Below are 23,781 nucleotides of genomic sequence, written 5' to 3' on the forward strand. Positions count from 1 at the left end.
TTACTGTAAGAAAGAGCAAAGAAATTTTAAATTCTATTCTTCACGTGAATTTGATCTAACTTTTAAGAAAACAATTGTTACTCATTCCGTTTTTCCTCTTCTATTAAGCATATAATGCTTATATCATCAGTTTGATGAAAATTAATTATCCAGTTTTTGGTAGTCCTTAAAAAAATTTACTCAACAGTAAAGTCCTCACTTAACATCATCAATAGCTTCTGTGACTTTAAGCAAAATATTTAAGGAAACCAATTTTACCATAGGCTAGTTGATATAAACAAAAATGAAGTCCCTATAACATTTTATCAAAGGTATAATGAAACATTATTTGAGGAACTGTTGTACTCAATTTAACCTATTCATCCTTTATAGGGGGAAAAAAACCCCTATATTCCTTTGAAATAGAAAACATTACCAAAATAATTTATCAAGTATTAATAACACAGAGCCCAAATATAATCAATATACTACATATACTTTTACCTAATAAAATTGTTATTGTCCAATTTCTATTTCCGTAGTCTTTTGTCATTGTTTTTCAAATTCTCTACTTCCAAAACAACTATGTGATTAAATCTTTCCAAATCATTTTTATGTATATTTTATTAATAATCTGTCATGTTTTAGGATACCAAAAGTAATTCTAATGGTTGCTATTTAACAAAAACAAAAACAAAACAAAAAAATTTAACCTCATCTTAAATCCACTGATCCACTTTATTCAATGGTACTATTCAATGTTAAAAGGAACATAAAAACAAACATGCACATAACTGCACAATTGCAGTTTTCATAGAGGTCTATTTCATGATTGGTGGGTAGTATATTTAACAGTTAAATACATTTAAATAATGTATAAGTGACTGCACAAAGGCAGCACTGGTAACTAGATAACCAATTCAACTAGAAATATGCTAAAAAGTAACTGTCTAAATATTTAAAACACAGCTCTTGTTTAGTTCATCCTTTGTTTTCATCACCTTCTTGGAGGGGAAAAAAGCCTGCTGGTCACAATAGAAATATATTAAAACCAAATCTTCTGATATACATTCCCAGAGTTTTCTTTTTTTTTTCCTCCTGTTTTGTTTTTTCCCCTTTTTTATGGTCGTCGGTGGTGGTGGTGGTGGTGGTGGTGGTGGTGGTGGTGGGAGTGGTGTGGTGGGCAATTCTTAGAGCCTTCTTTCAGCTGGATTAAGCCTCCAACCCCAGGGTAAGCCCAAGTTTATGGCCCCCAGCATTAAAGCTCTTCCTATCTAACAGAACAGACAGTGGAAGCTTCACACCAGGCCTGATGAGTGTAGTCCACTCCAATTAGAGTTGCTGACTTTTGCAGAAATGGAAGCAGTGGAATCCAAATGATAGTTAGCTGCAATGCCAAAGCAAGTGTAGTTGGTACCTGATGTCCAAGGAAGGTTTACTGAAGTGTCAAGATCTTCACAGACTCTGATAAATTGAACCTTAAAATTCTGTCCCATCATTGACATTAGTGTGTAGCTGGAAGCCCCCGGTCCTATAGGCCACTGCAAAGTTACTCCTTGTCAGCTTTGATATGGCACTCAAAGGTCATTTGGTATCCAGCAAGCTAGCCCTTGTAACCAAAGACAGCTGAACCATGGATTCAGGTTCAGCAAAAAAACAAAGTCAACATCACAACCAAAAATTATACATTCCCTCTTGTAAGACGACTTGATTTTACTATTTTTCTTTCTTGTGTTTGGTGAAAAGGTACTATTAAATGTCAGTTTTAAATCTTGACAAATCTGACCTTCAACTGCAATTTCTGTTCACAGAGTGTTATCAGTGTTCCATTTCTCCACGAGTGTGTTCCATACTCATACCATTTATATTTGGTCTCCAAAGTTCCACTAATTTTACCAGTGTCTGTATTAGATGAACCAGATGTTGAGATTTCCACGACACTGCATGACTTTGTTTTCATGTCCAGTTTCACAAACCCAAAACCAAATCCTTTGCTGAAGATATCTCTAGCACCTGCCAAGGTCAGCACATGATGGAGGGATATGCACTGGATGTGTGCAGTTGTGTCCATAGGTTGCCATGGCGAGGCCATATGAAGAGATGATCTAGTGGTCTCCTGAGGTAGGCTGTTGCCACTGCTGCGCTCGGGGTAGGTCTGAGGCTGCAAGAAGGCATTGTTCTGCCTGCTGTAACCCTGTCCTACCCCTCCAAATCATTTTTGTCTTGTCCAGGAAGTGTAAGAGATTATACTGTGTTCTCTATGTAAAATGCTAAAAATGACACCATGACATAGATATAATTTAATCCATTTCACAGATCACAAAAAGGGAAGCTAACTAAATTGCTCTGGGTAAGCCCAAATAGGGCCACAAATTCTTTACCACTCTGTTATATTCAACAAACACTTCTCTGTACCTGTTATGCACTTGAGCATGGCAAAAGAAAGGTTCCAACAGAGGAACACGGTTGAAGAATCTTGAGAAGTGAGTAATCAATAAAGAGAGGCTCCAAGAGGCTCTTACAGGTGAGGGATGAGGATATGTGCACAAGTGGTAGTGAAATTAATCTTGAATAGAAATAACCTCTATCTCCAAAAGGCCAGGGAGAAAAAGGTAGGTATAACAGGAATGCATATAAATATGTAGAAATGATAGGTGGAAAGCTGAGTTCAGTTTACCCACGCTTGCCTCAATTTTCTTAGAAACTCATGAGTGTAGGAGGTGAGAATTGTTTGGATGTCAAATGTTTTTAAAAAACTTAATTTGCCATCAGATTCCATTTTAAACACCTCATATTGAAATATGCTAAGTAACAGTTCTATTCTAAAATTTTCCACAAGTAGGGACTTTCGGCTAAGATGGAGGTATAGGTAGACAGACTTTGTCTCCTTGCACAACCAAAGGAAGGAAAACACACTTAAAAAAAAAAATAACCAGAACTGCCAGAAAATCGGACTGTGTGGAAGTCTGACAATCAACAAGTTAAAGAAGAAACACTCATCCAGACCGGTGGGAGGGGCAGAGATGGGCAGCTGGGGTGGAGAGAGCACACGGCAAGGCGGTGGCTGGAGGACCAGGCAGGTGAGGCGGCAGCTGGTGGACTGGGCAGTCCCACATTCAAGTGAAGACTGGGAAGAACAGCCAGGGAGTGAGACAGACCTCGAAACCCAGGACTCCAGTGCAGGAAAAGAAAGCCTCAAAACCTCTGGCTATTAAAAAAAAACTGTGGGGGGATTTCGACAAGATAGTGGAAGAGTGAATAGAAGTCACAATGACCTCCTCCTAGGACCAATCTGGAATTACAACTAAACCGTGGAGAAATCACCTGGAACAGACAACTGAACAATAGCGAAAGAAGAGCCTTATAATCTCGGGCAGAAAGAAGAATGAGCTTTAGCACAACCTGATAGGTAAGGAATGCGGTAGAAACTCAAGGAGGTGGGTGGGGCACCCATGGGCAGCAGCAGCATCAGAGGAATATTTAAATGGCCAATCGGATCCTCCTGAGAAGAGTGGGGTCTGAACCATAGGTGGGGATCTCCAGCCTATAGCACCAGACCCCAAAAAGTACACAGATAACAACCAGCTGCAAAAAGGGGCAGGGTTGCTCTCTGACAGAGATGGGCAGCTGGAGATGCAAAGAGCCATTTAAAGGGCCTATGAATAAATTTTTTTTGCAACCACTTACCCTGGGCTTTGGCAAAGGCAGGGCAGACTGGGCTAGAGATGCTTGAGGAAAGACTGGGGAAGGAGGTTTTGGGGAGAGAATTGAGGGAATAGAGAGTAGGATCCTGGTGCTGATTCCTCCCCTAAATGGCAGCAGACACCTTGCTCAGGCAGACCACTCCCCTGAGTGGCAGCAGCATGAGAGGACAGAGTGACTAGATTAACAGCTGAAGGAGACAGCCACAGACAGTAGATTCCTAGAAGTCTGGAACAGACTGTCTAAGGTCAGACAGGGCCAACATCTGACATCATCAGAGGCAGATCCAGAAAGAAAAAACAATGGTCTCCTACCACAGAAATTCACAACAGAAAGTCAGGAAGTCAAGACATATCAATGGAAGAAACAGAAGCAAAAAAGAGTCGTCTCACAAATAATGGGAAGACAAAGAAACACCCCCCAATTGAAGGGAAAGGAGGAAATCCCAGAAAAAGAAATAAATGAAATAGAGGCAAGTACATTATCAGATACTGAGTTCAAAACAATGGTTCTAAGGAAGTTCAATGAGCTCAGTGAGCTCAGAGAGAATTACCAAAAATTCTCGGGAAAGTAAGAGGAACTTACTGCAAACTATATCAGCATGAAAAAGGACACAGACACTATCAAGAGGCAAGAAATGAAAAATACAATTTATGAATTGAAGAACATAGTAGAAGGAATCAAAATCAGGCTAGATGAAGCAGAGGATAGAATCAGTGAGCTAGAGGACAAGGTAGAAAAAAGCTGCCAGAAAGAGCCAAGAAAATGAAAAGAGACTCAAAAAGAATGAAGAGGTGTTTAGGGAAATGCAGGACAAGAAACGTAGTAATAATAAAATAAACAAATAAATAAATTTTTCCACAAGTAATTGATGATAGTTACAGTTACGTAATAGGTAACATTTATTCTTAATAGGTGATATGTCAATAATATGTTAATTCAGTGAATGCTTACAAGAGGTAGGAAGTGTTCTTTTTCTCACTTTACCATTAGGAAACTAAGACTCAGAAGGTAAAGAATCTACACTTACCCAAGTCTCCATTACTGGAAAGGATAGAGTCAATTGAAATCTGAGAAGTTTGATTCCAGAATCTAATTCATAGCCACTATGTTATATGTAATTAAGATACAAAACAATTTTTAAAAGTCACTTATCTTTTATTATAATGAACAAATTCATTAAAACAAAATTCACATTCAACAAAGTTTATTTCAGCTGTAACCATTGTGGCTCAGTTACTTGGGCATTGTTCCACAGAGTGAAAGGTCACTGGTTGGATTCCAGGTCAGGGCACATGCTGGGACTGTCGGCTCAGTCCCCGATCAGTGTGCATGCAAGAGGCAAATGATTGATGTTTCTCTCCCTCTCTTTTTCCCTCCCTTCCCCTCTCGCTAAAAATAAATAAATAAAAATCTTAAAAAAAAAAAAAAAAGTCTTCTATTTCAAAAATACTCTTATCTGTGGAATTAGGAACCAAGAAAAAGGAAAGACCTAAAGATAAGCACTCAAGAGGTTCCTTATCAATGGGCAAGAGTCCATAAAAAATGAACACTTCTAATATAAAAAAGACCCTCCATAAATTTTAGCAGATATGGAAAACTCAGTAAAAGGCTTGACAGATAAAGCTGAGACAATCTCAGGAAACCACCCCCCCCCAAAAAATTAGAGGATAAGAATTATAGCTACTATTAACAATATATACAGTGGTATCTCGATACTCATCATTAATTTGTTTCAAAACTTGTGATGAGTGCTGAAACTAATGAGTAATGAACAAATTTTTCCCCATAAGAAATAATATAATTAGAAATAGATCATGAAAATTTCTCCAGAAATTTCACATTTTACTGGACTATTATTAAGTAATGAGGCTGTTTGTAATACAGAACTGTAAAACTAAACAGACATGGATAAAAAGAGCAATTACATAAAAATAAAATAAAATTTAACTTCACCTTACCTGTACTGAGAGAAGTTCCTGGCATAATGGGATAGTGGTGAGGTAGAGGAAGTAGGGTCCTCTTCCAAGACAATTTCAGGTGATTTCTCAGGGGATTCCTCTGTTTTCTGTCTCTTGGCTTCACCGAACACTGTTGGAGACTCAGATTTAGGGAGATTAACTAACAACCTATTAAGAGAAACTTGTTTCTGTCTATTTTTCAAAATGTTTCTAAAGTGTGACATTGTCTGTTCATTAATCAGGTCCACATTTCGGCTTGCTAGAGCTTTGTCTGGGTGATACTTTTCCACAAAGTTTTGAACTTCAACCCATTTTCCACACATTTCCTTAATCAATGCAGTAGATGCTTCCTCCCTTCCCTCCTTATCACCTGTACAAATTTCCTCAGCCACTATCTGTTGCTGCTCCCTTTGAAGTTCCCGCAGCTCCTCAGTGCCGAGCTCTGCTCTGTGCGCCTCCACTAACTCTTCAACATCTTCATCAGTGACCTCTCCATGCCTCACCGCACTATGAATACCAGTTCTCTTTTTAAATTTATCAAACCATCCATGACTGGCTTTAAATACTTCAGTGCTCTCACCACTTGTTCCAGGCTTGTCTTTTAACAGATCAGCATGCAATTGCCTAGCTTTCTCACAAATAATTGCCTCAGAAATGCTGTCACCCACTAACTCTTTTTCCTTAATCCAGATGTAAAGCAATTTTTCAACTTCTTCCAATGTCTGTGAACGTTGCTTACTCACAGACTTTACTCCTTTAGCAACACTTGCAGCTTTTATTGCTTCCTTATTTCTCACGATCGTCGAAATCGTCGTTCTCGGCATCTTGAACATAAGAGCAATATCAGTCACACCTATACCACTCTCATACTTAGCTACAATCTCTTTTTTCTTTTCGATTGTGGTTCTTATTAACTGCCTTTTAGGCTTAGTGGTATCACTCTTAACCTTTTTGCGACCCATGATTAGTCTTTAAAATGCACAAAAGTACAAGACAGTAATGACGAATATGTGGGGGTTCTGCACTGTTCCCGAGCTACCGTGAGGCTGATGTGACGACTTCTGTTTCATTGTGAGAGAGGGGCACCAAATGGCGAGCAAGTGATGAGTGATGAAACATTTTCTCTTGTGGGGCAGCATTGTGACTCATACAAGTTCTAGCAAAGGCGACGATTCCCGTGCAACCGCCAAGTGCTGAAACACTTTTTTCTCGTCAAAATGAGACGAGTACAGTGTTTGACTGTATATGTGTACATGTCCCATAACTTATGGGCCAGGCACTTTACCAATTTTTATACTCATTTCAATCTTCATAGCAATCCTGGGAAGAGAAACATAACTTACTCATTTATAAAATGTGCATACTAAAAGAGCATTTAACTGAATAGGATTTGGATTTGTAAATGTGCAGAACAAAGGTTCAAGTACTGACCCTTAGTTTATACTTGCCAAAGAGAGAAACTAGGTACCCCACCCACTCTGGTTGCCGCTAAAACCTGACCCTTTGTTCCACATCATGATGAAATACCCTAGAAACACTCTGATGAGGAAAATGCTTTTCTAAGTGATTATAAAAGGGTCGGTGACTTGTTGCCCCGTCAATCTCAGTCCCTGCTAATTCTGTCCCTAAAAAGGTCCATTAGAGAGCTACAATTATATCTACATTCCATCATCTCCCCAAACTACTGGAGAATGTAAAATATCACTACTTCAGGTTTCGTAAGAAAATTACCCTATTGAGTAATATTCAATTCTAAAAGCTAGACGTAGCACTCTATATCCTGACACTCTGTCCTAGGTCTTAACTAAAAAGGTGTGCGGTGAAGCATAACAGAGTAAGTGCAAAACCAACTTTGGCCAGGAGCAATAAGGGCAAAGGGAAGGCATGACTACTACAATGGACAAGTTTCTTTTTAATGACCAATGGAAACTCTCTAATCAGCTTGAAAGGACAAAGCAGGCAGACCAAAGACTACCACAGGGGTGTCCAACTTTTGGTGTCTGTGGGCCACGCATTAAATACACAAACACTAATGAAAACTGACAAACAAAAAAAAGGTTTTAAGTAAATTTATAATTTTGTATTGGGCTACATTCACAGACATCCAGGGCCACAAGCAGCCCTTGGGCTGTGGGTTGGACACCTCTGCCAGCATCCCAGATAATGAATGTAGAATCATTAAAAAAAGAAAAAAAAAAAAATCACCATTTTAAGACTCCTAATAAAATTGGGTCAAGCAAGGATTGGTGTTAAGACTGTTATCTGAACAGCTGACATAGAGCTAGGTATTCTACTGTGCCAAAACAAACACCAAACAGATTACTTTCTGGTAAAAAGGGAAAAAACACATTCACGTCATAAAAGAAGGATTAAGCAGTCACTACCAATTCAGCGGTCCACCTCTGAAACACGAAGTACTGTGATAACCAGACAACCTTTCTCCTGCTATGATGCTAGCTGGGGACTTGTCCACCGTGACTCTGGGAACAGGGCCCACCCAAGCAATTAGCTCTTTGACTTCAAGATAAAAGAAAGGCAAGTCACACAGAACAACACCGTATTACTGCACTCAGTGTATGAAACAGAAAATCAGGGTAAAATTACTCACAAAGGATATGTTTTTCTCCTTAACTTCTGCCAAAGTATCACCAGATTGGCTTGAAGGGGATTCCTGGTCCTAAAATGAGAGAAAAGATGAAAAACGCTTTAGTTACAGCCAACCTGGACGTTGCACAATTCCTCCTACCCTGCAGAGGGAAGAAGCAGAGGGACAAAGAATAAAGGAGTTCAGCACTCTTTTGCCCTCCCCCACCCACCAATTCGGCGGGGAAACCAGACTTAAAAATCCATGGTGTCAAAACCACCAGAGAGAGCTAAGTCTGTTCCTTCAAACTACAGAACGGGACAGGGGCACCCGGCCAGCTCAAGGGAAGGGAGCGGGGGTGCGGGGTAGACGTTGCCTCGAAGCCAGCAAGAGAATGGCCTTCCCTCCTATATAAACCCATCCGGCATCTCCCCAGTCACTGGACACCAACTCCAAGGCTCGCTGAAGTCCTGCTGGGCTGAAATCTCCCAGTTGTCCCAAGCGTTCGCCCTGGGCCGGAAACTTGCCCTCCCCTTAAGCCTTAAAATCGCGCCCTTATAAGACCTGAAAAAGAGCGTGGAGCGGGACCCGCCCGGACCCGGAACCTGGCCCTCAAACTTGAGGACCCCTCAATCCCGCCCAGCTCCGGAATGGGAGGACTGGGCGCCCCTCCCCCATCGCACCCGGAGAGAAAGGAAAATGCCCGCGACGCCACTACCCGGTTTCCTCACCGGCCCCTCCCGGACTCGCCCGCAGCCCTCAGGCCGCACGCGATACGAGGAGCGAGTACGGACGAGTCCTCAGACCCGACGCGCCACGGCGACGGCGGTCCAGCCTCGAGGGTTAGAGTCCCAGGCCGGTAGAAGGCTCCCGAGGCCGCTCTCGCTCATCTCTGCGTCCCGAAGCTACGAGGCACACAGCCACACCGTCCACGGGTCAGGACTGCGAAGACCGCGTGGACGAATTTCATTTGGTTTTAGCTGCGGCTCCGCGGAAAGAACCTTACCTACACCGACCTACCCGCTTCGGCAAAGCACACAACTCCGCACGATCGGGTCCCAGATTTAGCGCTGTGACCAGGAGGAGCCGGAGAAGGCGGAGGAATCGGAGGAGGCGGAGGAGGCGGAGGAGGCGGAGGAGGCGGAGGAGGCGAAGAATGCGGAGTAGGCGGTGGCGGCGGCGGCGGCGGCGCCGCCGAGTCCGAGCATACCCCGCCCTCCGCACCCCCATTGGCTGGCGGGGAGGGCCCTGGGGCGCCTAGGGCAAATCCATTGGTCGCATATGCCTTCCTTCAGAGCCCCTTTTAAGGGTCAGCCCGGGAGGCTTGTCCGTCAGGCGCAGGCCACACCCCCGGCGTTTCCAATGTCTCTCCGTGCGTGGCCGGGGCCGGGGGCGCCCAGTCCTCCCATTCAACCGGAGCTGGGCGGGATTGAGGGGTCCCTCTGTTTAGAGGGCCAGGTCCGGGTCCGGGCGGGTCCCTTCCACTTTTTCAGGTCTTATAAGGGCGCGATTTTAAGGCTTAAGGGAGGGCAAGTTTCCGGCCCAGGGCGAACGCTTGGGACAACTGGGAGATCTCAGCCCAGCAGGACTTCAGCGAGCCTGAGCTGCTGTCAGTGACTGGGGAGATGCCGGATGGGTTATAGGAGGGGAAGGCCATTCTCTTGCTGGCTTCGAGGCACCGCACCTGCACCCCCCCTTCTTGGAGCTGGCCGGGTGCCCTGTCCTGTTCTGTAGTTTGAAGGAACAGACTTAGCTCTCTCTCGGTGGTTTTGACACCATGGAATTTTTAAGTCTGGTCTCCCCGCCGGAATTGGTGGGTGGGAGGGCAAAAGAGTGCTTGAATTTATTCTTTGTCCCTCTGTTTTCCCTCTGCAGGGTAGGAGGAATTGTTGCAACGTCCAGGTTGGCTGTAACTAAAGCGTTTTTCATCTTTTCTCTCATTTTAGGACCAGGAATCCCCTTCAAGCCAATCTGGTGATACTTTGGCAGAAGTTAAGGAGAAAAACATATCCTTTTGTGAGTAATTTCGACCCTGATTTCCTGTTTCATACACTGAGTGCAGTAATACGGTGTTGTTCTGTGTGACTGCCTTTCTTTATCTTGAAGTCAAAGAGCTAATTGCTTGGGTGGGCCCTGTTCCCAGAGTCACGGTGGACAAGTCCCCAGCTAGCATCATAGCAGGAGAAAGGTTGTCTGGTTATCACAGTACTTCGTGTTTCAGAGGTGGACCGCTGAATTGGTAGTGACTGCTTAATCCTTCTTTTTATGACGTGAATGTGTTTTTTCCCTTTTTACCAGAAAGTAATCTGTTTGGTGTTTGTTTTGGCACAGTAGAATACCTAGCTCTATGTCAGCTGTTCAGATAACAGTCTTAACACCAATCCTTGCTTGACCTAATTTTATTAGGAGTCTTAAAATGGTGATTTTTTTTTTCTTTTTTTAATGATTCTACATTCATTATCTGGGATGCTGGCAGAGGTGTTCAACCCACAGCCCAAGGGCGTTTGTGGCCCTGGATGTCTGTGAATGTAGCCCAATACAAAATTATAAATTTACTTAAAACCTTTTTTTTGTTTGTCAGTTTTCATTAGTGTTTGTGTATTTAATGCGTGGCCCACAGACACCAAAAGTTGGACACCCCCTGTGGTAGTCTTTGGTCTGCCTGGTTTGTCCTTTCAAGCTGATTAGAGAGTTTCCATTGGTCATTAAAAAGAAACTTGTCCATTGTAGTAGTCATGCCTTCCCTTTGCCCTTATTGCTCCTGGCCAAAGTTGGTTTTGCACTTACTCTGTTATGCTTCACCGCACACCTTTTTAGTTAAGACCTAGGACAGAGTGTCAGGATATAGAGTGCTACGTCTAGCTTTTAGAATTGAATATTACTCAATAGGGTAATTTTCTTACGAAACCTGAAGTAGTGATATTTTACATTCTCCAGTAGTTTGGGGAGATGATGGAATGTAGATATAATTGTAGCTCTCTAATGGACCTTTTTAGGGACAGAATTAGCAGGGACTGAGATTGACGGGGCAACAAGTCACCGACCCTTTTATAATCACTTAGAAAAGCATTTTCCTCATCAGAGTGTTTCTAGGGTATTTCATCATGATGTGGAACAAAGGGTCAGGTTTTTAGCGGCAACCAGAGTGGGTGGGGTACCTAGTTTCTCTCTTTGGCAAGTATAAACTAAGGGTCAGTACTTGAACCTTTGTTCTGCACATTTACAAATCCAAATCCTATTCAGTTAAATGCTCTTTTAGTATGCACATTTTATAAATGAGTAAGTTATGTTTCTCTTCCCAGGATTGCTATGAAGATTGAAATGAGTATAAAAATTGGTAAAGTGCCTGGCCCATAAGTTATGGGACATGTACACATATACAGTCAAACACTGTACTCGTCTCATTTTGACGAGAAAAAAGTGTTTCAGCACTTGGCGGTTGCACGGGAATCGTCGCCTTTGCTAGAACTTGTATGAGTCACAATGCTGCCCCACAAGAGAAAATGTTTCATCACTCATCACTTGCTCGCCATTTGGTGCCCCTCTCTCACAATGAAACAGAAGGTCACATCAGCCTCACGGTAGCTCGGGAACAGTGCAGAACCCCCACATATTCGTCATTACTGTCTTGTACTTTTGTGCATTTTAAAGACTAATCATGGGTCGCAAAAAGGTTAAGAGTGATACCACTAAGCCTAAAAGGCAGTTAATAAGAACCACAATCGAAAAGAAAAAAGAGATTGTAGCTAAGTATGAGAGTGGTATAGGTGTGACTGATATTGCTCTTATGTTCAAGATGCCGAGAACGACGATTTCGACGATCGTGAGAAATAAGGAAGCAATAAAAGCTGCAAGTGTTGCTAAAGGAGTAAAGTCTGTGAGTAAGCAACGTTCACAGACATTGGAAGAAGTTGAAAAATTGCTTTACATCTGGATTAAGGAAAAGAGTTAGTGGGTGACAGCATTTCTGAGGCAATTATTTGTGAGAAAGCTAGGCAATTGCATGCTGATCTGTTAAAAGACAAGCCTGGAACAAGTGGTGAGAGCACTGAAGTATTTAAAGCCAGTCATGGATGGTTTGATAAATTTAAAAAAGAGAACTGGTATTCATAGTGCGGTGAGGCATGGAGAGGTCACTGATGAAGATGTTGAAGAGTTAGTGGAGGCGCACAGAGCAGAGCTCGGCACTGAGGAGCTGCGGAACTTCAAAGGGAGCAGCAACAGATAGTGGCTGAGGAAATTTGTACAGGTGATAAGGAGGGAAGGGGAGGAAGCATCTACTGCATTGATTAAGGAAATTGTGGAAAATGGGTTGGAAGTTCAAAACTTTGTGGAAAAGTATCACCCAGACAAAGCTCTAGAAGCCGAAATGTGGACCTGATTAATGAACAGACAATGTCACACTTTAGAAACATTTTGAAAAATAGACAGAAACAAGTTTCTCTTAATAGGTTGTTAGTTAATCTCCCTAAATCTGAGTCTCCAACAGTGTTCGGTGAAGCCAAGAGACAGAAAACAGAGGAATCCCCTGAGAAATCACCTGAAATTGTCTTGGAAGAGGACCCTACTTCCTCTACCTCACCACTATCCCATTATGCCAGGAACTTCTCTCAGTACAGGTAAGGTGAAGTTAAATTTTATTTTATTTTTATGTAATTGCTCTTTTTATCCATGTCTGTTTAGTTTTACAGTTCTGTATTACAAACAGCCTCATTACTTAATAATAGTCCAGTAAAATGTGAAATTTCTGGAGAAATTTTCATGATCTATTTCTAATTATATTATTTCTTATGGGGAAAAATTTGTTCATTACTCATTAGTTTCAGCACTCATCACAAGTTTTGAAACAAATTAATGATGAGTATCGAGATACCACTGTATATATTGTTAATAGTAGCTATAATTCTTATCCTCTAATTTTTTGGGGGGGGGTGGTTTCCTGAGATTGTCTCAGCTTTATCTGTCAAGCCTTTTACTGAGTTTTCCATATCTGCTAAAATTTATGGAGGGTCTTTTTTATATTAGAAGTGTTCATTTTTTATGGACTCTTGCCCATTGATAAGGAATCCTCTTGAGTGCTTATCTTTAGGTCTTTCCTTTTTCTTGGTTCCTAATTCCACAGATAAGAGTATTTTTGAAATAGAAGACTTTTTTTTTTTTTTAAGATTTTTATTTATTTATTTTTAGCGAGAGGGGAAGGGAGGGAAAAAGAGAGGGAGAGAAACATCAATCATTTGCCTCTTGCATGCACACTGATCGGGGACTGAGCCGACAGTCCCAGCATGTGCCCTGACCTGGAATCCAACCAGTGACCTTTCACTCTGTGGAACAATGCCCAAGTAACTGAGCCACAATGGTTACAGCTGAAATAAACTTTGTTGAATGTGAATTTTGTTTTAATGAATTTGTTCATTATAATAAAAGATAAGTGACTTTTAAAAATTGTTTTGTATCTTAATTACATATAACATAGTGGCTATGAATTAGATTCTGGAATCAAACTTCTCGAGATTTCAATTGACTCTATCCTTTCCAGTAATGGAGACTTGGGTAAGTGTAGATTCTTTACCTTCTGAGTCTTAGTTTCCTAATGGTAAAGTGAGAAAAAGAACACTTCCTACCTCTTGTAAGCATTCACTGAATTAACATATTATTGACATATCACCTATTAAGAATAAATGTTACCTATTACGTAACTGTAACTATCATCAATTACTTGTGGAAAAATTTATTTATTTGTTTATTTTATTATTACTACGTTTCTTGTCCTGCATTTCCCTAAACACCTCTTCATTCTTTTTGAGTCTCTTTTCATTTTCTTGGCTCTTTCTGGCAGCTTTTTTCTACCTTGTCCTCTAGCTCACTGATTCTATCCTCTGCTTCATCTAGCCTGATTTTGATTCCTTCTACTATGTTCTTCAATTCATAAATTGTATTTTTCATTTCTTGCCTCTTGATAGTGTCTGTGTCCTTTTTCATGCTGATATAGTTTGCAGTAAGTTCCTCTTACTTTCCCGAGAATTTTTGGCAATTCTCTCTGAGCTCACTGAGCTCATTGAACTTCCTTAGAACCATTGTTTTGAACTCAGTATCTGATAATGTACTTGCCTCTATTTCATTTATTTCTTTTTCTGGGATTTCCTCCTTTCCCTTCAATTGGGGGGTGTTTCTTTGTCTTCCCATTATTTGTGAGACGACTCTTTTTTGCTTCTGTTTCTTCCATTGATATGTCTTGACTTCCTGACTTTCTGTTGTGAATTTCTGTGGTAGGAGACCATTGTTTTTTCTTTCTGGATCTGCCTCTGATGATGTCAGATGTTGGCCCTGTCTGACCTTAGACAGTCTGTTCCAGACTTCTAGGAATCTACTGTCTGTGGCTGTCTCCTTCAGCTGTTAATCTAGTCACTCTGTCCTCTCATGCTGCTGCCACTCAGGGGAGTGGTCTGCCTGAGCAAGGTGTCTGCTGCCATTTAGGGGAGGAATCAGCACCAGGATCCTACTCTCTATTCCCTCAATTCTCTCCCCAAAACCTCCTTCCCCAGTCTTTCCTCAAGCATCTCTAGCCCAGTCTGCCCTGCCTTTGCCAAAGCCCAGGGTAAGTGGTTGCAAAAAAAATTTATTCATAGGCCCTTTAAATGGCTCTTTGCATCTCCAGCTGCCCATCTCTGTCAGAGAGCAACCCTGCCCCTTTTTGCAGCTGGTTGTTATCTGTGTACTTTTTGGGGTCTGGTGCTATAGGCTGGAGATCCCCACCTATGGTTCAGACCCCACTCTTCTCAGGAGGATCCGATTGGCCATTTAAATATTCCTCTGATGCTGCTGCTGCCCATGGGTGCCCCACCCACCTCCTTGAGTTTCTACCGCATTCCTTACCTATCAGGTTGTGCTAAAGCTCATTCTTCTTTCTGCCCGAGATTATAAGGCTCTTCTTTCGCTATTGTTCAGTTGTCTGTTCCAGGTGATTTCTCCACGGTTTAGTTGTAATTCCAGATTGGTCCTAGGAGGAGGTCATTGTGACTTCTATTCACTCTTCCACTATCTTGTCGAAATCCCCCCACAGTTTTTTTTTAATAGCCAGAGGTTTTGAGGCTTTCTTTTCCTGCACTGGAGTCCTGGGTTTCGAGGTCTGTCTCACTCCCTGGCTGTTCTTCCCAGTCTTCACTTGAATGTGGGACTGCCCAGTCCACCAGCTGCCGCCTCACCTGCCTGGTCCTCCAGCCACCGCCTTGCCGTGTGCTCTCTCCACCCCAGCTGCCCATCTCTGCCCCTCCCACCGGTCTGGATGAGTGTTTCTTCTTTAACTTGTTGATTGTCAGACTTCCACACAGTCCGATTTTCTGGCAGTTCTGGTTATTTTTTTTTTTAAGTGTGTTTTCCTTCCTTTGGTTGTGCAAGGAGACAAAGTCTGTCTACCTATACCTCCATCTTAGCCGAAAGTCCCTACTTGTGGAAAATTTTAGAATAGAACTGTTACTTAGCATATTTCAATATGAGGTGTTTAAAATGGAATCTGATGGCAAATTAAGTTTTTTAAAAACATTTGACATCCAAACAATTCTCACCTCCTACACTCATGAGTTTCTAAGAAAATTGAGGCAAGCGTGGGTAAACTGAACTCAGCTTTCCACCTATCATTTCTACATATTTATATGCATTCCTGTTATACCTACCTTTTTCTCCCTGGCCTTTTGGAGATAGAGGTTATTTCTATTCAAGATTAATTTCACTACCACTTGTGCACATATCCTCATCCCTCACCTGTAAGAGCCTCTTGGAGCCTCTCTTTATTGATTACTCACTTCTCAAGATTCTTCAACCGTGTTCCTCTGTTGGAACCTTTCTTTTGCCATGCTCAAGTGCATAACAGGTACAGAGAAGTGTTTGTTGAATATAACAGAGTGGTAAAGAATTTGTGGCCCTATTTGGGCTTACCCAGAGCAATTTAGTTAGCTTCCCTTTTTGTGATCTGTGAAATGGATTAAATTATATCTATGTCATGGTGTCATTTTTAGCATTTTACATAGAGAACACAGTATAATCTCTTACACTTCCTGGACAAGACAAAAATGATTTGGAGGGGTAGGACAGGGTTACAGCAGGCAGAACAATGCCTTCTTGCAGCCTCAGACCTACCCCGAGCGCAGCAGTGGCAACAGCCTACCTCAGGAGACCACTAGATCATCTCTTCATATGGCCTCGCCATGGCAACCTATGGACACAACTGCACACATCCAGTGCATATCCCTCCATCATGTGCTGACCTTGGCAGGTGCTAGAGATATCTTCAGCAAAGGATTTGGTTTTGGGTTTGTGAAACTGGACATGAAAACAAAGTCATGCAGTGTCGTGGAAATCTCAACATCTGGTTCATCTAATACAGACACTGGTAAAATTAGTGGAACTTTGGAGACCAAATATAAATGGTATGAGTATGGAACACACTCGTGGAGAAATGGAACACTGATAACACTCTGTGAACAGAAATTGCAGTTGAAGGTCAGATTTGTCAAGATTTAAAACTGACATTTAATAGTACCTTTTCACCAAACACAAGAAAGAAAAATAGTAAAATCAAGTCGTCTTACAAGAGGGAATGTATAATTTTTGGTTGTGATGTTGACTTTGTTTTTTTGCTGAACCTGAATCCATGGTTCAGCTGTCTTTGGTTACAAGGGCTAGCTTGCTGGATACCAAATGACCTTTGAGTGCCATATCAAAGCTGACAAGGAGTAACTTTGCAGTGGCCTATAGGACCGGGGGCTTCCAGCTACACACTAATGTCAATGATGGGACAGAATTTTAAGGTTCAATTTATCAGAGTCTGTGAAGATCTTGACACTTCAGTAAACCTTCCTTGGACATCAGGTACCAACTACACTTGCTTTGGCATTGCAGCTAACTATCATTTGGATTCCACTGCTTCCATTTCTGCAAAAGTCAGCAACTCTAATTGGAGTGGACTACACTCATCAGGCCTGGTGTGAAGCTTCCACTGTCTGTTCTGTTAGATAGGAAGAGCTTTAATGCTGGGGGCCATAAACTTGGGCTTACCCTGGGGTTGGAGGCTTAATCCAGCTGAAAGAAGGCTCTAAGAATTGCCCACCACACCACTCCCACCACCACCACCACCACCACCACCACCACCACCACCGACGACCATAAAAAGGGGAAAAACAAAACAGGAGGGAAAAAAAAAAGAAAACTCTGGGAATGTATATCAGAAGATTTGGTTTTAATATATTTCTATTGTGACCAGCAGGCTTTTTTCCCCTCCAAGAAGGTGATGAAAACAAAGGATGAACTAAACAAGAGCTGTGTTTTAAATATTTAGACAGTTACTTTTTAGCATATTTCTAGTTGAATTGGTTATCTAGTTACCAGTGCTGCCTTTGTGCAGTCACTTATACATTATTTAAATGTATTTAACTGTTAAATATACTACCCACCAATCATGAAATAGACCTCTATGAAAACTGCAATTGTGCAGTTATGTGCATGTTTGTTTTTATGTTCCTTTTAACATTGAATAGTACCATTGAATAAAGTGGATCAGTGGATTTAAGATGAGGTTAAATTTTTTTGTTTTGTTTTTGTTTTTGTTAAATAGCAACCATTAGAATTACTTTTGGTATCCTAAAACATGACAGATTATTAATAAAATATACATAAAAATGATTTGGAAAGATTTAATCACATAGTTGTTTTGGAAGTAGAGAATTTGAAAAACAATGACAAAAGACTACGGAAATAGAAATTGGACAATAACAATTTTATTAGGTAAAAGTATATGTAGTATATTGATTATATTTGGGCTCTGTGTTATTAATACTTGATAAATTATTTTGGTAATGTTTTCTATTTCAAAGGAATATAGGGTTTTTTTTCCCCCTATAAAGGATGAATAGGTTAAATTGAGTACAACAGTTCCTCAAATAATGTTTCATTATACCTTTGATAAAATGTTATAGGGACTTCATTTTTGTTTATATCAACTAGCCTATGGTAAAATTGGTTTCCTTAAATATTTTGCTTAAAGTCACAGAAGCTATTGATGATGTTAAGTGAGGACTTTACTGTTGAGTAAATTTTTTTAAGGACTACCAAAAACTGGATAATTAATTTTCATCAAACTGATGATATAAGCATTATATGCTTAATAGAAGAGGAAAAACGGAATGAGTAACAATTGTTTTCTTAAAAGTTAGATCAAATTCACGTGAAGAATAGAATTTAAAATTTCTTTGCTCTTTCTTACAGTAATCATACTATAACTTTTTTTTCTTTTCTCTGTCTCTTACAGGTTCTTTGGCATGAACACAGCAGGAGAATTAGACTTGATGGAACAGACTCCTGTGTTATTAGGGAATAAAGCCATGGCAGCTAGTCTTATAGAAGTAGGAAATTCACTTGGTGATCCAGCTAGTCCTGTAGTGAATAGCTCTAGAACCTCAGCAGTGGAAGATGATGATGATGATGATGATGATGATGATGTTGTGTTTATTGAATCTATACATCCTCCTTCCACTTCTTCGGCAATAGCCGATCAAAGAAATTTTATATTTGCTTCATCAAGAAATGAAAAGCTACAAGGAAATTATTCCATAATTCATTCTTCCTCAAGAGATTTGGCTTCTCAGAAGGGAAATGTAAGTGAGACAATTGTTATCGATGATGAAGAGGACATAGAAACAAATGGAGGAGAAAAGAAAACTTTTTCCAGTTTTACTGAATGGGGACTTCCAGTAACTAAAAACAGAACCAAAGATGTGGATTTCTCCACTCCCAGTCTTTCAAGAAGAAAGGTAAATGCAGGAATGGGTAATAGTGTTATCAGTACAGAATCGACTCTGAAATTCAGATTGCTAATTTTACAACCTTAGATACAGGTGTAAGCTCTGTGAATGCTGGGCGAGATATGAACCTAATGATTACATTTATAACATCACTATAGAATGCCAACTTGGGAGATGTCGCTAAAGGACTTCAGTCAAGTAACTTTGGTGTTAATATACAAACATACACCCCCATCTTTAACTTCACAGACCAAGACTGGAGTAGGACCTTTTAATCCTGGTAGAATGAATGTGGCAGGAGACGAATTTCAGAACGGAGGATTTGCAACTCATCATAGTCCTGGTAAGCCGTGAGTGATCTACTCCAAGTAAATAAACTTTTGGCTGTTATGTTTAGTACCCATATTTATTTTATTTACATTCTATATGTGGAATATTTTCTTTGACTTGCAAGTTAATATAGAATATTTTACTTAATAAAACTGTGTGGTCTGCTTGGTCTCTGAATTTTTTGGGAATTACTCTATTTTTCCCATTGCAGTTTATATCTGAAGTGTTTTAATTGAAACCCTCCATAACCACTACCGTCACCCTTGTTTCCTGGTATCTCTTTTAATGTAAAAATTATCCAGTAAAAAGATAGGTTGAACTGAAGCGGAATATAAAGTAATATGTTGTAATTGAATTTTATAATTATGTAACCAACCTGAAATTTCAAATTTTTGGTTTACAGGTGTTTACTGTTGGGCTGCTTGTCTCTGGTTTTCATTTTTAAATCAGCATTTTATTAGATGCTTAATTTTAAAAGTTTCTTGCCTTTAATTCAGAGACCTGTATTTTAAAGAGTTTTGTTCTGATAAGATTAAGATAAAATGAAAGTTGGCACTTAGCAAATCTTTTTTGTGGCTTTTTCATGGCATGGGGTTTGGAGAGGAATTTTGTATTTTAGAGGGGAAGGGTGTTGTTGGTATTGGTTTTTGGCCTTTTTTAGTGCTTTTTAGCTATTGACCAACTTAGAATTTTGGGAAAGGACTGAAAAGAAACTAGAGCTACTTATTGTAACTTAGCTACTTTTTGTTTTAATGGAATGTTAGTAGTCTTTTTTTTCCCAATTAATCTTTTTCTCTGGTTATGCAAATATACATGGGTATTGTAGAATATTTGGAAGAAATCATACTACCTGTCACCTACCCCACTAATTGGAAATGACCACTATAGAAATTATGGTTTGTTTGCTTTTAGTCGTTGCTTCTGTGGTTGTAGAAACTATAATCCAGAGCATATAACATACAGATTTGTATTCTGTTGATTTAATTAGGCTAAATTTTGATATGTTGTGTCATTTTAAAAATAGACGTTTCATAGACATAAAATATTCCTCTGTCTGAGATACCTGTTCCTCTAGTTTCTTTCAGCATTTATAAGGTTTCCCATTTTTTACTGCTGATTTTTTGGGGGGGGTTTTGTTTGTTTTTTTTGGGGGGGGTTGTCATTTTTTGGACATGGCATCAAAACTTGGCAAGTGGTAGTTTCTTAAAGGTTCTTACAGTAAGGAATTTTAAACTATATACGTAATGAACTTTTTATACTCTATGAAGTCCAGCGGGTTAGCATCAGAACTGTATTGACTAGTTGGTGTTTGAATAACAACCATAAATGAAGATAATTTTTTCTTTCCTACAAGTACGTGATGGGGAAGAAAAACTACTCAACAGTATTATCCATCATTGCTTTTATACCATTTGTGCAAATACCAGCACAGTGAACAAGACAAATAGTGTTATGGAAATATTTTGGCCTCCCAGGTTCCCTGTTTATTTCTTTTTGTAATACAATATTTAATGGAAGTGGTAAGAGTACAAACCCTTGTCTTGGTCTTGACTTGGACTGGGGGGGGGTGGGGAAGCACTTGACATTTCTTGTTACATATATTATTAGGTCGTGTCAAATGTAATTAGCTCTTTATCTGTATATTTTATTTAATAGCTTGTTATTTGAGATTGTTTCTAGTTTCTTAATTGTAAACAGTTCACAAGAATATTTTAAGCTTGGCATTCATATTTTCTTGAGAAAAGTTTCTGTAGGTGGAATTGCTAAATCAAAATGTCAACATTTTTAAAGCTTTTGATGGTTAATGCAAAATCTCCCCCACCAAAAAAAATTATATTACTTTCCGTGCAACATAAGAGTCTTTGTTTCCATATTGTAAGCTTTCTTCAGGGGGTAGGAATGGCATTTAATATTTGCCGAACTGTGATATATTGATTAATTTATACGTCATTGAACTCGTAAAAATATATTTGCAAACATTTTATGAATTTGTTCATGCATGTTTGTTTTCAGTTTACTACTATGTACACCTTTTGTGTGTTAAGAGTTAGCCTGATAAACAGTTTCATAAAAATTTGGGATCTCTATATTGAAAGATATGTTAAACTTAAAAGCAATTAAAGATGTTGAAGACTTAAAATAATGTCCATTGAAAATCATTCTTTTGGATCTGTTTATTTCATTGTTTTACTTTTTTTATTTTGTAATTATTTCTTAAATTTTTGATGTGTGTTTGTGTAAGCATGAACTTCATCTTGTGTACATTGATTCTTAGAGAGAGAGGAAGGGAGAGAAAGAGAGTAAAACATAATATGAGAGAAATGTCTAGCAGTTGTCTCCCATACATGCTGATAGATTAAAACCAGAAGCTCTAATAGGTTAAAATCAGAAGTCTTGGCCATGTATTTCTTTTCTATTTCAGTGTTACCACTTCTCCACTAAATTGAAGCTGTGTGTTTAATGTTGAAGTGGATACATAACTTGCTTGTCAATTTTAAAGCATAGCATAAGCTGATAATTTTTTAAAAAGCAGCCTGTAGTTAGATACTGTACTACCATGTCACTCAAATTTTGGGCATAACTGAAACTTGGAAACATTTTTTGCAAGTACTTTAGATTACTGCTGTATTTTTTATATTCTTGTCATCCTTTTACCTCATTAATTCAAAACTATGTTACATTTCTGACTGTGACTTTAAAATGTAACAGAAGAAGAAAAAGTGCTAAATGACTCTCTTGATACTCATTCATATAAATGAAGAAGGTTTTGCCCTGGCTGATTGGTGTCATCCTGGTATGCAAAGGTTATGGGTTCAATCCCCGGTCAGGGCACGTATAAGAAGCAACCAATGAATGCATAAGTAAGCAGAACAATAAATTGATATTTCTCTCTCAAATCAGTAAGTAAATAAAAATATTTTTAAAAAGGGGAAGTTTTAGTCCTGGCTGAGTGGCTCAATTGATTTTAAACATTGTCCTATAAACCAAAAGGTTTGGAGTCAGTCTTGTCAGGGCACATTACCTAGGTTTCAGGTTTGATCTCCAGTCTGGGCTTGTGTGGGAGGCAACTGAAAGATGTTTCTCTCATATCAGTATTTTGCTCTCTCTTCCTTCCTTTCTGTAATAATCAATAAACATATCCTCAGTGGGGACTAAAAATAAAAACGTTTTCAATAATGTTTATTTTGTTTATGATATATGATACAAATTTTTATTATCTATGAAATATGGATGAATTTAAAACATTCCTGAGTTCTCAGAAGTTTTATTTGGGGGGGACAAAAGTTGCAAAATCAGATCCTTTGATTAATAACATTTAGTCTAGAATTCTAAAAAGAACATTCACCAAGTTGTCAGGTGAAGAGTGATAGAGATATGTTTGTAATTTAAGGGTTAGGTTACTTGTGGAAAGGACCAAAGGACCTTTTGTAGGTTGTTTTTGTTGCAATTTTTCACTTTTTAACTTGAATATAATATAGTAAAAAAAAATGCCTTATTTTAGTATTATTTAGATTTTGTTTTGTTTGCTGTCACCATTAGTAAAATGAATCAATTTTTGCCAGAAGAAAGATAGAATAAGATGGCAACAATTATATTATTATTGTTATTGTTAAGAGTCATAGCTCCCCCAGTGTCTTAAGTCTAGTTGCTGTGTGCTTCCCTCTTCTATTAATTGAAGGATTTTCAACACAGGAAAAAAAAAATAACAGCAAAATGAGGATCTCTGGAGTTGAATCATATTTTACTGTGGGGCTTATGGGCTGAAACTTCACATAACATTATAGCTATGCATAAAATACACATAAAACTAGACGTTCCATCTTATGAAAATAGACTTATGTTTATTAGTGTGGACCTGTGAGTCATTTAATTCTTTTTTTTTTTTATCCTCACTCAAGGATATGGTTATTGATTTTAGAGAGAAAGAGAAACATTGATGTGAGGATTAATCTGTTGCTTCCCATTCACACCCCAATGGGAGATCGAATCCACAACCTTTTTTGTAGCATGGGATAATGCCCCAATCAACTGTGCTACCCAGCAAGGGCTCATTTAATCATTTTATTAACCTTTTCTATCTTTCTTTTCATCTTAGATTTTTTTTTGTTTTCAATTAAAGTTTATAGTCAGTGTTGTTTTGTATTAGTGTCAGGTGTATAGCATATGGTTGGACAATCATACTTTAGTGTTCCCACCAATATTTTCAGTAACCTAGCATTGTACGTTCCCTGTGCTCTACATTACACCCCCATGACTGTTTTGTAACTACAAATTTGTGCTTTTTAAAAATTTTTTATTTTTACAGGGAGGGGAAGGAAGGGAGAAAGGGAGTTAGCAAAACATTGGTGTGAGAGAGAAACATTGATCAGCCACACCTTGTACACACCCTGACAGGGGACTGAATCTGCAACATGGTCTTGTGCCCTGATCC

At 39.5% G+C, this 23,781-nt stretch overlaps 2 protein-coding genes and 2 pseudogenes across 2 annotated transcripts in view; 2 read left to right on the top strand and 2 right to left on the bottom strand.

Moving 5' to 3' along the window:
* Nucleotides 1-9,422, bottom strand: part of LOC129073802 (zinc finger MYM-type protein 5-like) — a 37,115-nt gene extending 27,693 nt beyond the window's left edge. The window contains exons 1-3 of the mRNA XM_054577467.1: nt 9,247-9,422; nt 8,251-8,319; nt 5,643-6,962 (exon numbers count right to left, since the gene is read on the bottom strand). Coding sequence (XP_054433442.1) covers nt 5,643-6,604 — 962 coding nt within the window. The 5' untranslated portion in view covers nt 6,605-6,962; nt 8,251-8,319; nt 9,247-9,422. The remainder of the gene's footprint in view (nt 1-5,642; nt 6,963-8,250; nt 8,320-9,246) is intronic.
* LOC129073803 (voltage-dependent anion-selective channel protein 2-like) lies at nt 1,008-2,411 on the bottom strand (annotated as a pseudogene).
* Nucleotides 9,423-12,594: 3,172 nt separating the features above from the next.
* LOC129073804 (zinc finger MYM-type protein 5-like) overlaps nt 12,595-23,781 on the top strand; it is a 32,952-nt gene continuing 21,765 nt past the window's right edge. The window contains exons 1-3 of the mRNA XM_054577469.1: nt 12,595-12,845; nt 18,527-19,028; nt 19,269-19,362. Of these exons, the coding sequence (XP_054433444.1) occupies nt 12,622-12,845; nt 18,527-19,028; nt 19,269-19,362 (820 nt within the window). The 5' untranslated portion in view covers nt 12,595-12,621. The remainder of the gene's footprint in view (nt 12,846-18,526; nt 19,029-19,268; nt 19,363-23,781) is intronic.
* On the top strand, nt 16,077-17,356 carry LOC129073805 (voltage-dependent anion-selective channel protein 2-like; annotated as a pseudogene).

This window comes from Pteronotus mesoamericanus, unplaced genomic scaffold (genome assembly GCF_021234165.1).
Source record: "Pteronotus mesoamericanus isolate MK-2021 breed Mesoamerican mustached bat unplaced genomic scaffold, CSHL_Meso_final contig_433, whole genome shotgun sequence".
NCBI classification, from domain to species: Eukaryota; Metazoa; Chordata; class Mammalia; order Chiroptera; family Mormoopidae; genus Pteronotus; species Pteronotus mesoamericanus.